Genomic DNA, 16,032 nt, shown 5'->3' on the forward strand with positions numbered 1-16,032 from the left:
CAACTAAATATGGAACTAAATAATTCCAAAGCATTTTGACCAGCTTGAAGGATTGAATCCGTCTCCCACAGGTAAACCCTATTGGACGATGTTTGTTCTGCACATTTGAGTATGTTACGATTTCACACGCTTCATGCACCGCTACAGCCTGACTCTTAACATTTTACCAGCTGTGCTCCTTAATATCAAATAAAGAGTCTGCTGGAACATCAGTCTGGTGTTTAATTGATTTCTGCCCGGTGATCCGCTCATTCTTCACTGTCATTCATTAACTCCACCACACCCGCTTCTCCACTGATAAAGGGAAAGGTTAAGACTTTGGAGTGTCTTTTAACAGTCAGGTGTTAACAGCTTTTCACTCACATAACCAAAGCAAAATGTAGACTATCGCTCCGGTTTCATTCTCTTGTTATAAATAAAGCATCCGTGGAAGGAGGATTCAGCGTCACATCGAAACTGTAAGACGCATCAAGGTGAGTGATGTTTTAATTTCACTGCATAAAACAGGAGATTTAAATGGGCAATCATTAACTCCAATAAGGCGTTCACACACGAGACCTACAGGCGTCCTCCACACTTGGACTGCTGCCTTGAGGAGTTTGAGTCTACTGCTTCTCAACATAATTGATCAAAATATCAATTTCCATTTTGGATGGTATGGAAGTTTATTCTAAAATTTGCTAAGGTAATTGCTTTTTACCTCAATATATTATGTTTGTTATACTATCATAGGTTTGTTGACTTGGTCATTTAAGAGAGAATTAAAGGTATTCTCAAGACCAAGAATCCGACTGCAAACTGTCACTGGGATCTGGGCCGTGTGTGTACACATGATCTTAACAGTAGACTTATTATATTATTGTTTATGGATCACCTTCACTTCCATGTTGAGTAGTTTAGTGTTAACATGCCACATACAATTTTAGATTGTACCACTGTACGTATTGCACCTTCTCGTGATAAACTGAGTAAACAATCTTTGTTGTTGTATTGCACGTTGAAATATTTAAGTCTATATAAGTTAATATAATATACTGATATTTACCGCTTGGGCAAAGCAGGTGACTTCTCCAGCACCCAAAACTCCCAGAAGGCCTTAGGTTCACTGGTATGTTTTGGAGCCTTTGTGTGGGGGTCAATGGGGTCCCCAGGTTAAGCCAGCCTAATGTTTATTACTCACATTTCCAAAACAATATCTGCATTTCATTTACTCACTTTCTCTACCTGCTATTATTTCTTAAAGAGAAAGTAGTTCCACTGAGAACAGGTCTTGAGGTCTGGATTTAAAGGGAGTATTTAGGATACTGATCATTGTCTTATTTCTTCATGACTTTACTCTTTACTGTATAAGGCTGGAGACAAGATGTCTGAGGTGGTTATCTCAGAAGCTTAGCAGAAAAATGATTTATGGCTAGATTCTGCAAGGTCATTTTGGTAAACCGACCTTTTGAAGGTTTCTTCTAATGTGTATTACTGTGAATTACTGGAATGGTTGGGTCTTTGTAAATTATAATGTGGTCTTGACCTACTCCATCTGTATAGTGTCTCGAAATAACTCGTTATGATTTGATACTATAAATGAAATTGATTTGAATTTAATAATGCCATTGGCTCAAGGCAGGACAAGAAAAACAGTCATGTCTTCTATCATACTTTATACAGAGGATTTTAAACAGGATGTGTTTACAATACCGAATTAAATGTGAATTACTGCCAAAATATTAATATAATAGATGTACTAAGCACCAGTTTAATTTAAAAAGAAAGGCCCTCGTGACCAAAACCTCGACTGACCAAATAAAACCAATGCAGAGGGGACAAGTTTGTGCAGGGATTGTTTTTTCCTTTTAAATTTGGAAATGGATCTTCTGGGGAATTAATTCCCTGCACCACAACGGTGACAAGGCAGTTGGGTGTAAGCGGTGTGTTACTCATCTTGTGAGTTGTAGCCAAGCTAACACAGTTGGTTATTTGTGTTTTCAGGAGGTGCGATGGATGTCAGGCACACTGCGTGAATTCAACAATGCGTTGACTCAGCGATCCGTCTCTCTGACCATTAGCAGTCACACCGGGCAGGATGATTTACTTGGTTCACACAGCTCACTGGCAGTTCCTGGGCCTGATGGCCGGGGTATTGGCCTGGATCCTCATCATGACCACAACCGGCCTCGACGAGTGGCGGCTGTGGCACGTGGCTGATGAGTCCGTCATCACCTCGGGCGTGGCCTGGGTGGGCATCTGGAGGGCATGTTTCTACAGCCATGTCCTTCCCAGGGTAGAGAACTGTCAGAGCATCGGCATCTCGGACCACTTTGCTCCGGCAGAGATCCCTGTGGCTCAGGTGCTGATGGTAATCGCGGTGATCTGCGGCCTGGCGGGGAACATCACCGCTGCAGTGGCCGTGAGGATGGTCTACTTCTCTGTAGAGAATCGTAGGAACATAAGGCTGGTCTTTGTGCTGGCAGGGACCCTGTATGTGCTGGCGGGGACATTCTCATTGGTGCCGTTGGTGTGGAACATGAGCTCTGTTCTTAAAAACAGCACCATAGGCTTTCCTCCTGAGTTCCACCTCCCTGCAGCTCCTGCTAGGCAGCAAATCGGCTCGGCCATCGGAGTGGGCTTCTTCGCCTCCATGCTATTGTTCATAAGCGGGGTGCTTTTCCTCTGCTACCGCTACGCTTGGGCGGCCCTCAGCACAGAGGCCCCCAGAGACACCCGGGATCCGCTGCAGGGTCCCTGGACAGAAACAACGCTAGTACAGAAGTCTGAATTGGCAGATGGAACCAACCAGGCCAGGGATAATCCTGCATTTCACAGAGAAGAAATCTCATGATGGCAGAACATCAGAACACTTAATTTACAATCTTGGATTTGTATCTTTTTAATCCATGGGAAAGTGATTTCAAGCCCAGTGCTGCTCACAACATATCTTATTGACTGCGGACTTACAGAATGAGTTTAGCCTTTATTGTGGAACATCAGCCATGTTGTATTACAAGAAGCGCTACACATTAATCCAGGATGGTAAATCCAATCAACCCATCAACCAATTTTATTTGTCACAGTGAAATGTTATCCCATCAGCCGTCAGATCGGCATACAGAAAAACAGTCACCCAGGATCCAGTCAAGTCTCTGTGAAAGGCCCCTAGAGCTCCCGACACCCTGCTGGGAGCCAACAGAGGCCCGGAGGCCAGCTCGCTGTCCGAAGCCTGCACACGTGATCCCCAGCGGAGAACTCGAAGTCTGTGTTCATTTCTTACACGCTTGCCTCTGTGCCCCCCTCTGGAGATCTGTGGAGACACAGTGATGGTTTTGCTTGTCCATGTAGTCGGGATCGTAGCCAGAGGTTTGCAGCTGGCAGCCATCTTCACCTTTTACATCTCAACACTTTGACGGAGCAGGCCAGCAGAGTCAGCAGGAGACTCTCTCCGATCCTGTTGAGTGACTCATAGCCACATGTCATCACTTTCCAACATTAACCAAATAAAGCACTTGACTAATATTTGTAAAATAGACCGTTCAGCTGTTGAGTGGAGAGGTCCGTGCTTCTAGAAATACAGCATGATTCAGAATTACAGTTGAGAGATCATTGTTACTGGACCATAATCTGAAAAATAAAAGCTCCTACTGGAAAAACATGAACATTTCTTATTAAATAGAAAGTAGCACTGACAGTGTGACATTCAAACTGGTTTACCTTGAGAAACATGTATCCCTGTAGCTAGTAAATTGCATAAGAATCCATGTTTCAACCTGCAGTGACAGATTTTTTGGTCACTTCAGTCCGCAAAACTAAAGCACTGACATATTATCACTTTGTAAGTTAATATGGCTAGCTCGTTAGCAAAGAGTTACATCCAACACAATATTTAGCGTAGGTTAGCTCTTCAGCTGCTAAATGCTCCACTGTGATCATTAGCTTGTCGCTAACTTCATCTGTCTGCCATTTTCCGTTTGTACCTGAAAGCTGTTTTACAGTGGAGGGGGTTAGACGTCCAGCAGATATGGAGAACATTAGCATGTATTTGGAGTTGTGTTCATGTCCACCGGATCAACGTAAGTCCAGTATTAACTCCCATCTTAGCTGTGTTTAAGATTTCACAAACTTCTGAAGGAAGTAATTTAGCTAAAGTTAGCTTTTTAGCTGCTATGTGCTCCAAGGAAATGGCAAGTTTAGTCTGTGTTGTTGCTGGAAACAGTTGTCCTGGTCAAAAACAGTGTGAGAGTGAACCAAAATAGTAAGGTTGTGAGCAAGAAAACCCAAAACATGGCTGAAAGATGCTAAAACGCTCTTATGTAGCTGCTTTAATATTCGGTTATATAGAATGTTATGTATGATATGATATGCCAGCTGACTGGTGTAAAGTGAAGCTCTCTCGCATTCGTCTTGCCAGAGTTCAGGGACGGATGCATATCTGGAAATGTTATCATGAACTTTATCTCTGTAATGACTGATTGGCATTATCGCCACACAGTGTGGGGGAGGTGACATGACATGACATGCCAAGGTGTGGGCTTCTAACGGGGCCCCATGCGAGGAAGGATCTCAGCAGGTCAGGTTGACTGGGGGCCCAGCTCATGTGACCTGGGTAGGAGGCTGACGAGAGCAGGCATGTGAGTCTGGAGAGGGGGCCGCCTCACAGTAGTGATTGTTGCCAGAAGAGACACACACACACACACACACACACACACACACACACACACACACACACACACACACACACACACACACACACACACACACACACACACACAGACACATACATACACACTGCAGGAGGAACAAAAGGCCCTCTTCAGCTGAGCACAGCTCTCTGTCAAAAACACAAGTCCCAGAAGTGGATGAAAGGTAGCTCTGAGCCCTCGTGCAACGTGGTGAGGTGCTCCATCCCAGACTTGATGCCAGTAATCTGCAGCAGGAGAACCACTGATATGAATTTACTGTAATTGAGTATAACAAGTATTCACATTCCTCTAGATAAGAGATTTGGGGAAAGTATTTAAATAATTCTTTGTCTCTGTCTTCACCGCCCTCCCACCTCTCTCTGGCACATTCCCCTCCACAGATAAGCCTGACATAATACCCTGAGCTGGTTATATTTTATCTAATCTGTTATTCTAAGTCATATACTCTATCAGTTATAATAATTAATGGGGGAAAACTCGTAAGAAGGCTGTGAGAGAGGAAGGGAGGTGATCAGTGCAATTAAAAACCCTCATATCAAAAGTATGTTGCCAAACGTACCATAGGTTTACAGAGATGGCATTTTATTTGCAGTTAACTGGATTCAAGTCAGGGCTATCTCCATGTATAGCCAGGGGTGGTAAGCCAATACAGTCATCTGAAAAATATAGTTACTGCTTACTTTTCAGATTTTACAAAAACAGAAAGACATGCATGATGTGTTTTTTCAACCTGTTTGGCTTGTGAGTTTCTAACAAGAAAGCCGTGTCTAGTTGGGCCCCTTGTTACAGATAAGTGTTTTACCAAAGAGTGATTTCCTCTCTTAAAGGGGAACTCCACCAATTTTACACATCAAAGTCTGTTTACAGGTGTTGGAGAGGCCTACTGCATATGTGAACATATACGCCAAAATCTGTGAAATTGCCTCAGGTGATGTCACTTGTGTCAGCGTCGATCAGAGCTGAAAACTACAAGTTTTGAAATTGGAATAAATCTGGAGGTGTGGAGATAGAAGTAGTGTTGTGTGGCCGGGTTGCTTCAGTGGTAGAGCAGGCGCACATGTCCTGAGAGGTTTAGGCCTCGATGCAGAGGTCCAGGGTTCCAATCTGACCTGTGATGATTTCCTGCATGTCCCCCCCATTCTCACCTAGCTGTCCTGTCAAAAAGGAAAGCCGGTAAAGCCCAAATATTAATCTTTAGAAAGAAGTAGTGTTACCAGACACCCGTAGTCCACTCCTAATCTCTGCCAGAGGCTAGCAGCCGCTACTAGCATAACAAATCTATATCTCCAGGCTGAGCTTTTGGCAGTTAGGGTTGCAATGTGGATCACATAGGCGCCAGGTTTCAATAAGGAAAGAATGGATAGAACAAAAAAGATCATATCACACGATTTTCGTCCTTATTCTTAACTGTCCATCCTGGCAACCTGCGGCCCTTTGCTGCAAGTCATTCCCCTTTCATTTCTCCATCTGTTCTGTGGAAATAAAGACCTAAAACGCCCAAATAAAATATCTTTACAATGTTAGGCACTAAAACTTCAATGCAAAAAGATGAAGTGTAGTCTCTGAAATCCTCTTAAGTGTGTAAACGCTGCCTACCTACACTCATGAGACTCCTTGGCTTCCCTTTTAGTACTTATGTAACACTACAGTCATCTCATCACACATTCTTTTATCCAGAGACCTCAGAATACATCTAAATATGCAGCATCCAAAGAGCAAAACTAGCAACTCCTCTTTCTCATCTCATCGAGTTGATCCAGTGAAGTCACTCAAAATCTATCAACTACTTAAATAAGCCAAGTTAGACTTTTTTTTTCAAAATATCAAGAAAGAGTGAACTGGGCAAGAGAGAGCTCTTTTAAATGCTCAGATTGTTTCATTAAGATAGCTGTTCAAGGCCCATTTCCTCTCCCATTAATCATCTCACAATCTCTCAGATTTATCTTGCAACCCTCTAAAGTGGACCAAGCCCTGCGGGCCATTTTTCTGTACTTATCAAAAAGACTTTTACTTTTTCTGCTTTCAGTACATTTAGCTGAAAATACAATATTTGGACTTTTACTTTGCTGGTGTTGGTGCTCATCTCTGTTCTCATCCATCAGTTTAGACAGAGAGGGGGAGTGGGTTTTTGTATGGTAATGTGAGGTTTAAGGAACATTGTAATGTGTCTGTGGAGCAATGGAGCACTGCTTTTCCCAAAAATGCAATTCTTAACATGTTCCACTGACAATCATATCTGATCAAAGTTTGAACTCTTTGAACTTTGGTCATCTCCACGTCTGAACCTTCAGCGAGAAGGTCGTGTTACGTCGTTGTCATGGGACATCGGAGTACCTTTCCCAGAGGTACTTTGTTGTACCTTTGTTTAAGGTACATTAGTGATCCTCAAATGTATAATAGTGTCCCTTTAGAAGGTAGAAACAAGTAAGGTACCATTCTGTTCCACAGACTAAAGGTACAACTATGTACTTTTGAGGGTACCACCCCAGTGACAAGCTTTTGTTCCTTAAAGGTACTGTTTTGTACTTTTTTGTGAGATTTCAGTCAAGTTACAGAGAAAATTAATAATTTAACAATTTCCTTTATGCTGTGAGAAGTTTGCTTATCTTATAGTTTGCTTGCAGTCGGATGCATTTAAATATAATTAGTAGACGACATGTCATTTCCTAATGTTGCTGCACTGCCCGGCCCTACAGCAAATGGAGTCTTACGGTAATCAGGGAGAACATCTCTGCAGTTGTTTTTCGCTGCCTCCCCTGCTGATAGCTGCCCTCACACTGGGAGGAACCAGCCCCCCCCCCCTGCAGCCTGCCTGGCGTCAGAGGATAGGAGGGTGCCTCTCGATACACTCTGTGCTTTCTGGCTCTGTGAGCCTGGCTGGCAGAGCCACTTTCTATATCCTCCAAATCAAAGTCTGTCATGCCTCGGCCCCCATATGCTTCTGTGACAACATCATTATCCCTCGTTGACTTCATTCTATACACAAAAAGTACCATCATTAGAATGTGGAGGTTTAAAAGTCATACTTCTCCCATGCAATAACACATTTATGTCACTGTACCTGTGTCTATGTAAATGATACAGACAGTTTCGAAGTGCAAAACTGACCTTTGACCCTGGCAAATTTGTGTAATTATGTCAAAGCGGGAGCCGCAAGGCCAACCTGTTCTACATTCTTCACAGTACACACTGCCCATTAGAGCATTCATTAAACACAGCTTAGCTCAGCGAGTGACCAGGAAATCTGATGGAATTAGTCTCAAGCTGTGTTTCCACCTCCACAGACACACCTGACGGACCAGGGCGGCTGTTTTCAGTCCCCCCAGGGACCACTTCAGACCAAAATAGGTTGTAGGTTTATGTGACTAACAGACGACCGGATGGGGAACAAGCAAAAGAGCAGCCATGTTTCCAACTCTGACATAACTGAAGAAGAATAGGTTGATTGTTTCATACTGATTCATGTCACAGCTTCTCATTGTATTAACATAAACTGAAACAAACTGATTATATTCACTTTATCTCAATAGAAAATACAACACAAGAAATTTACTTTTTTTTACATGAAAAAAGAGACAACTTTTCAATAAAATCTCAATATACTTCTTTATGTGAATCATTTAAATGTGCTGCACAATACAGCCCATAAGCAAACTTAACCAGGCACAGAATAATGTGTGCTTGCTCTATGTTTTAGTATTAAGAATAACTTACAAATCACAGCATTTTAAAAGCTAAGGCATCCTGCAAAACAGACTGGAAATAGTATTTTCTTCATTTGTTGGCACTGATGGGAGAAAAATCCTGAAGCCACTCCAGATAAGCATTTTATAAAACATCTTTTAAAAAAACAGTCATTTCTACTGGTCACAGCAGGTTCTTTTCAATGTGGGATTGTGCAGGTGAGTCATTCAAAGTAGCGGCAAATTGACTGAGGATTTGGTGGTGTTTTAGACTAACTCATTGTCACTGTTTTACAAACAGATACAGCGACCCTCATGTGGGATGTTGTCTTTGATTTAAACCAGATGTAGCCATCATTATTTTTGAAGCAGTGAAGTGCAGTTCTGCAGGTGATGATTGTGCTGTGCCGTCAGTCTCTATGCAGGTCATTATTTTAGGATTCGTCCCTTAAACGTACTCGGAGCGCTTCCTGAAGGAAACATCTGTATTCATGACATGGTATCTGCGCTGCTGCCCGGGCGGAGGCTCCGCCTGTGAACATGAGCAAGAGGCGAGCAGAAGGAGCCCGGCCACTATGAGAAGAAATCCTCCGACCCAGCCGCAGAACAGGGCATCACCAAACTCCCAGCGGGGAACCACGTCAGGTATTTTCTCATCAAAGAAACGCATCACGGCTAAATGGGCCATGTAGGACACGGGGATCAGACACAGCACCCCCGAGATCATCCCCAGCACCCCTCCCATGATGATTAAAGTCCTCTTGGTTCTGGAGCTTCTGCGTTCTTTGCAGCTGTTGACCAGGTGAAGTCCAGGTATAGCCACTAGCATTCCCAGCATGCCCACGGCGAGGGAAGCACACATGAGGATACGGGCCAGCTTGAGGTCACTGGGAAGGCCCAGCAGGCTGTCATATGCTCTGCACTCCATACCCCCAACATCCTGGACCACGCATGTCTCCCACAGGCCCTGCTCGTAGCTCTCCACTGGCAGCAGAGCAGTGGACATGGTCAGCCACTGTGGTAAGAGAGTGGTGGTCAAAGCGCACAGCCATGCGCCGACATAGACCAGCATCCCCATCAACTCCAAAGCGCAGGCGCATGTGTCCATCTTTCGCTCTCTTGCTCTCTCTCTCTCACTCTCTCTCTCTCTCTGGCCTCCACGCTTGACAGAGCCACAAGAGTTCTTCTTCTGTGGCTGCACTTCAGATGGAGAGGCCTGCTGGACGTCCAGTCGGGACCGAAACTGCTCACAACACCTGATAATTACAGTTGACCGCTCAGGCTCTGGACTCTGAGCCCTTTCACAAACAGTTCCCACTCAGAGGAGCACACATCTTCTGCTGCTGGGAGGAGAGGGGGCCCGTTTGGTTTGGCCCTCCCCTTTGCGGCCCTCCTGCTCCTGATGCTGTGCCAATGGGCAGCAGGGGCAGAAGCAGAGATGCCACAGGGGATGAAAGTTGAATGTAGACTGGATCGTATACAGTGCATTTCCTTGGGTAAGAGATGAATTCCCTGATGGCCATTTCCATACATCCTGTGTGTCCCTCCCTTTGTATAAATAAGCAAACAAATGACCACGGGCCAGCTTAAAACAACAAAGTCAGGTTATTTTTCACAAATGCTAAACAAAGATACGGTTCTCACAAAATGGACTGCCTCCAGAGATACTATAACAACTCCAGTTTTAATCTGTGTAATTGAGATTAGAACTCCTTTTTTCAAAAACCCTCTTCAAAATAACCATCTTGTATACTTATGAGTAAACTCAGTCATAAACACACAATTATTAATGTATCGTGAAGGTCGCGCTCATAGTGAAGCATGTGGAAATGCACAATCACCGTCTTCAAGAAAATTAATTTATTACACATGTAATAAACTGATGAAAGTAAGATCAACTCTGCACCATGGAGAGAGAGATTTATTATTGATGATGCATATATCTACTTAATAATAATGCATTGCTTTTTAGAATTTTAGAAGGGATGATATTCATAATTTTGTGACGGTCAGGCTTTTTGCTGCATGTGACTGAAACAGAAACAACAGTGCAGCCTATTGTGCGCCCTCGTATGAACACTACGCAGCCTGTGGGAATCGATGGTAGGAGGCGGTAGATCAACGCTCTGATGTGAGAAAATGTTTCCCAGGAGGAAACACACTCCGATAACCAGCTGCCTGCGAAACTCCTCCTCTGGAGGGCAGAGTGCTCAGCTGACTGCTGACGTCTCGACACAGAGTCCACGTTTGCTTGGCTGCACACACACACACACATACACGCAGACAAACACTCACACAGATCTACCTGTTTGGCAACAAACGTCCCCCCTTACTGGAATTTTTACTTTACTGTCACACTGAATTTAAGTCACTGCACCAATAACCTGAAGAAAACTACTGGTAGAAATAAATGAAATCAGTGCTGTGCAGTTCCTACTGGTCACAGATTTCAAAAAATACTAATCAAAAACGAATGCAACTCCCCTCAATGCAGACCAACCTGTCTCACACACATACACACACACACACACACACACACACACACACACACACGAACAGGTGATGTTTATTGCATCATCTGTTAATGTACTTTTTATCTTACAGTATGACGATCTTGAGTATTCTGCTCCTGCTGTTAAAGGCTCCTTATCTACAGTGTTTAGTGGCCATAAGGATATGAGCACGATGAACTCTGCTCACTGGGCTGACCTTAAGTTGTTCTGATAGAAACTTTGGCTTTATTGGAGAGTCCAGTGTGGAGGATTTATATCCTGTGCCGGAAAACGTTTGTTACATTTTTTAAATTACATTGTATCCTAGTGCACACACTGTCATAAGCTGCAGAGGGCCCTCTTGTTTATAACGGCTACTTGGACACATAATTGGTTCAAATTGTCCCAAACAGGTCCTCAGGAGCCCTAAATGCTCTTAAGCAGAGGGCTTGACACACTGTAAAGACTGAGCAAATTATATTAATTTAATTTAAACTGGAAGAACAAAAAAAAGCACAAACAGCATCAATAATTACACATCCTAATTTCACAGGACCGGATGATTAACCCACTTGGGGTGACATCCTTCCACCCCCCCGCCACATTTATCTTCTGAACTTTTCAGTTTGTGCTAGTTTGATTGAGCATACATTTATTTAGCAGCATGCACCATATAAGCACAATATACATTTAAATAATAAAAGTTTTTTAACCCTTGACAATATGGGGTCCCCTGTCATTTCAGTTGTTGTGCCTAAGTGGTATATACAGTGTTAGCCAGGTAAGAAATTTGCAATTACTTAGCTTACTACACAATCCTTGTCACACAATGAACCTGAGGCATGAGGGCAATATAACTTTTTTTTTTTTTTAAAAGGTCTTGCTGATCTATAATGGCCCAGGGACCTGTCTTGTAAGGAAGGGGCTGTGAAGAGAGGATATGTTGTACTACATATTTAAGCCACCAGGTGGCGCTGGTGTACCACTTAAATAACCCTGCTTTCAACGACAAACCCCGGGGTTTTCACTGTGTTCAGGGTGGTGTAGTGTTGTCTATGGATTAACTCGAGTAAAATATTTACCTTGTTTGAGGTGACCCGTTAAAAAAACAAAAGATAATAAGAATTAAGTTGTGTCATGGGAATCAACAGGTTGTTTGACAGTAACGTTAGCAACATTAGTTGTCGGTGTTGCCGACTGAATTATCGTTGACGTAAAACATTAAATATATATTCATATAAATACCTGTTCTCAAGCTTAACAATACACTTTAATGAGTATGGAGCTCTGAAGGTTTCCTATTGGACACAGGAACTCGCTCAGTCGTACGTCCGACCGTTTATGCAAATCAGCTCTACCCCAATATGGACACGGAGGAATGAGACATGGTGGAGGAGGCGAACATGGAGGACCGAGGACCGCGAGCACTGGCACTGTTTTTGGGGGGGTTGTAAGAAGAAACGTGGATGTACCTTCAGCGGGACTTTTTAAGCGGACAACCTCGGTGGAAAGTTTTTGTATTTGCGTCTCCATTTTTTTTGCGCCGACAAGTGCGTCGAGGTAGAGTTTTTGGTAATGCGGTGAAGACCGACTTTTTCGGGGGGATAAAAAGCAGGGCAGAGGGCTCCAGCCCTCTCACCATCCCGACGCTATGCCGTGGGTCAGCGGCGGTAAGCGGAGAGAGAGCTCGGAGCTGCCGCTGCCCGCGGGCTGGGAGGAAGCCCGGGACTACGATGGCAGAGTGTTTTTTATCGACCACAACACCCGGCAAACTTCATGGATTGACCCCAGAGATAGGTATGCTAAAGGCCTGGGACTACGGGGATTACACACACTCACACAAAGTAGTTTTAATTCAACAAGTTCTTCGACCAATCAGTCATAACTGACCGGAGGAGATGCCAGGGCGGCCGGGACGAAGGGGGCGACTACAAGTGAAGGCAGTTTAGTTTTTGGGGGCTACTGCAGTAAATGTGCATTGCCTTTAATGTGACACAAGGTTGCGGGGGATATATTGCCACGACCGATTAATCACATGAGATTTGGCAGAAGTTGTGGCCTCCCCACCTCATTAAGAGGTTCCCATGCAAACACGGGGACGTAACGCCCGTGGTCACCTACCGTGCTCTGCTCACACGAACCCGTCCCTAGTACTTAGCTTTAAACGCAAAGTCTGACAGCAGCCCAGCCTTTCCGGTTTGTTATGTTTCAGTTGGTAATCGCCAAACGGCTGCCTGTGTTAGCACAACACACACACACACACACACACATACACCCAGTCAGGCTGGTCACCTGGGTTTATACAGATCTGGCTCTTCTTCATGGAAGAAGAGGAACTTGATGTCTGTCTCATAACTCAATCATTAAGACTCATCAGTAAACCAGACTTCCAGTGACCTGAGACATTCCTGGTTCACACACCTAACATAACAAAGTGAGCTATTGTTACCCAGTTCCCTTTTCCTTTTCATACAGAGACACCTCAAGTCTTATGGTGTGTCAAGTTTAGCTCTGAAGTCTACTCCATAATGTTGTTGTTCATCCCAAAATGACCCACAATGTGTGTGTGTGTGTTTCACTGGATTTTAGAATGGAGCATATTACAGCGAAAGCTTTAAACTCCAACTCCCAGAAATCTTTGTGAAAATATGTGAGGAATGCTAGTTGGGCCACTGGGAAAGCTGCAAGGATGTGCTTTTGTGGGGACTTGGATTTCACCAACCCAGAAACAGGCTCAATCAGGCATTCAAAGCAGACTTTGTTGAGATTACCGGGAATTATAGCAAGTATTTTAACTCTACTGCATTATGAGGGAAAGGCAGAAATTCACAGTGCCTGTCAAAAACAACACGCCAAGTATGGTTGAGTTTGAGTTCCAGTCTGTTTCTGTGTAACATTAGTCCAGATTTATTGCAGCGGGAATGTGTAATAGCCGCATGTAATCCAGATAAGGAAAACCTGATTTCCTTGAAGGCCCCCTCCTCCCTGCGAGTTGATTAACCATTGTTATGTGAAGCTGATAGCAGTCGCACAAGATCTAATATCTGAGATCGAATGTACATCTGGGGTTTTACGTCTGCATGACTAAAGAATGTTCTCTGCATTTGTTCTGGTGCTGCTCAGTGATTTATAGGTTATCACTGCCAGAGGAATGTCTTCTGTCACCACCTGATACTGACTTTCCAATAAATCACACCACTATGCAGCACTAAAGCTGACTTTCTGCTAACATGCAACAGATACAAAAAGGTGTCAGCCGTTCGGTCAGTGTTACCGCTCTTAAAAAAATATAACCTAGATCTTTCCATCAGCTGCAGATACAATGACTGGTTGCATGCAGCTTAAGCATGTAGTGGATGTCCGGAGGAGAGAGAGGAATGCAGTGATGATAAGAGTTTCCTACTTTTTCCTGTCAAGGCCCAGTTTGACAGCTGTTCAGTTTTATGTTCAACTGAAATCAAAGGCCGGTAGTTTAAGGATCGTTGTTTTGTATCTACACATGTTATTATTGGTCGTCATCATACTAAGTCATATTTTTGGATGAGGCTGATATTACCTTACATTTTCAGACTTGAATTGATCTGAAGATTGATCTATTCATATTTTATGAAATCAACCGTCAGAGCCGTGTTTCCTTTCAATGGGAAGTGTGAATTTAATCTGAAATAACTAATAATAAAATGCAGTTGATCCCCACTCAGTATTCATTGGACCATGGTGGTTTGTGTTGGAGACTGAGTTGACAGATTAGAAATTAAGAGCCCTGAAACGCGCCTAATTTGGCAGGGATCAAACTCTCCATATTTTGGGCAAAACATGATCTGTGTCTGAAGCGTTACAAAGGCCTCAGCAACGCATTTGTGTGAGCACCTTGTGTAGCAAGGCTGAGTGCAGGTACTACCATCCTGTGATCGGTTGTGTCGTACAGCTCACAGATATAGGGGCGTCTGATGTGTGCGAACCTCCGGTCTGATGACCTGCAGACAGGTGTGTCAGTGGCGGATTATCGCCTAATCACGAAAACACAAGAGTCATTGAGCTTAAACACGATTGTCGGTGATGATCATGCTGTAACCGAGCTGCGTATCAGCCAGGGGTCAAGTGTGTTCCTGCTCGTACAGTTGGACATCTGACTGAGATAACAGACTGTAGTGAGATATTAGATGAATGTGTGAAGACGGTGCGCAGATACCTGGGAACATGTTGGAGCGTCCCTCAACAAATGGCTTGCACAAAGCGCCAAATGAAAACCGGAAAACATTGCACTTTTTAAACCATCTATCTACCCCCCTCAGTACTCTTGATGATGGCTAGGTCTTTTGAGAAGGGTGGCTACCTCAAGCGGCTCGGGGCGGCCCTGCCAGCTCCTGCAGATAAGCCAAGCAGTTCTGTGGAGCTTTTTTGTTGCTGTGGAATGAGCGTTATGTTAGGCATGCCTACACTAATGCCCAGGGGCTCTGCTTGCTCGCGGCCCCAGACAAAGCAGCAGAACAGAGGCAGTTTCCCACGTGTCTGCCTCCTCCTCTCCATCCTGGGCCCTGTAGGCCTCCTTTATTAGCTCTGTTATGCAACAGCCATGGCCGGCCTGCCGCTCAGCAAAGGGAGGCCTTTATACTTGGTCACAAAGCACACCAAATTCAATTATTCTGGAAAGGATGAGCTGTGTTTCCAGCACCGAAAGGTTATTCACATGCGCTGAACCCCGCTGTTATTTTGCTTCTCCCAGTGTTTTCATTATGATGGCTCTTTTTTGTCTTTTGGTGGGGGGAGGTTACAAACACGCCGTTTGCTTGATCCTGTGTCATTTGGTCCTATGGCTTTTCCGTGTTCTTTTTCACGAGAAGACAATGTGTTCGTCTTCAGCTTTCACCTCGCTCCATGTTCTGGAAGTTTAAACCTCTTTCCTCCAGCAGTTCTTTAGCCGTTGCTCCCTTTCATGTGTAGCTTTCCCAGAAGATAACCTATGTTTTAAAATGATTTACAGCTCTTTATTTATTCTCTCGATATTGCTTTGCATCTTCCCAGGCTGCGTGTTGATGCCCCTTCTGAAGCAGCCCCATTCAGCACTGTGTTTTATGTGTATGTTGTGAAGAATGCTACCTAAACAGGACATGCCAAACTCAGTGGACCAGCCTCGAGCTCTGGGCCACCATTGTTCCCCCCCCCCCC

The 16,032-nt window shown here is 44.1% G+C and overlaps 3 protein-coding genes across 5 annotated transcripts in view; 2 read left to right on the forward strand and 1 right to left on the reverse strand.

The window, feature by feature from the left end:
* Positions 1-6: 6 nt before the first annotated feature.
* cldn34a (claudin 34a) lies at positions 7-3,495 on the forward strand. Of its 2 annotated transcripts, none has more exons than XM_032526797.1 (2): positions 7-473; positions 1,984-3,495. In XM_032526797.1, the coding sequence occupies exon 2, from the start codon at positions 2,078-2,080 to the stop codon at positions 2,831-2,833; it is 756 nt and encodes a 251-aa protein (XP_032382688.1). In that variant the 5' UTR covers positions 7-473; positions 1,984-2,077; the 3' UTR covers positions 2,834-3,495. The 2 variants fall into 2 exon arrangements, with proteins under 2 accessions (XP_032382688.1, XP_032382687.1); XM_032526796.1 differs by lacking the exon at positions 7-473 and adding an exon at positions 495-685.
* A 4,737-nt stretch (positions 3,496-8,232) lies between these two features.
* LOC116696080 (putative claudin-24) lies at positions 8,233-9,794 on the reverse strand. Its single transcript, XM_032526802.1, has one exon. The coding sequence runs from the start codon at positions 9,477-9,479 to the stop codon at positions 8,820-8,822; it is 660 nt and encodes a 219-aa protein (XP_032382693.1). The 5' UTR covers positions 9,480-9,794; the 3' UTR covers positions 8,233-8,819.
* Positions 9,795-12,129: 2,335 nt separating this feature from the next.
* The window catches only part of wwc3 (WWC family member 3), a 32,769-nt gene continuing 28,866 nt past the window's right edge, over positions 12,130-16,032 (forward strand). The window contains exon 1 of one of the 2 annotated variants that reach the window (XM_032526703.1): positions 12,130-12,660. In XM_032526703.1, the coding sequence (XP_032382594.1) occupies positions 12,515-12,660 (146 nt within the window). In that variant the 5' untranslated portion in view covers positions 12,130-12,514. The remainder of the gene's footprint in view (positions 12,661-16,032) is intronic. The other variant, XM_032526702.1, reaches the window with a different exon arrangement.

This window comes from Etheostoma spectabile, chromosome 9, assembly GCF_008692095.1.
Source record: "Etheostoma spectabile isolate EspeVRDwgs_2016 chromosome 9, UIUC_Espe_1.0, whole genome shotgun sequence".
Taxonomy (NCBI): domain Eukaryota; kingdom Metazoa; phylum Chordata; class Actinopteri; order Perciformes; family Percidae; genus Etheostoma; species Etheostoma spectabile.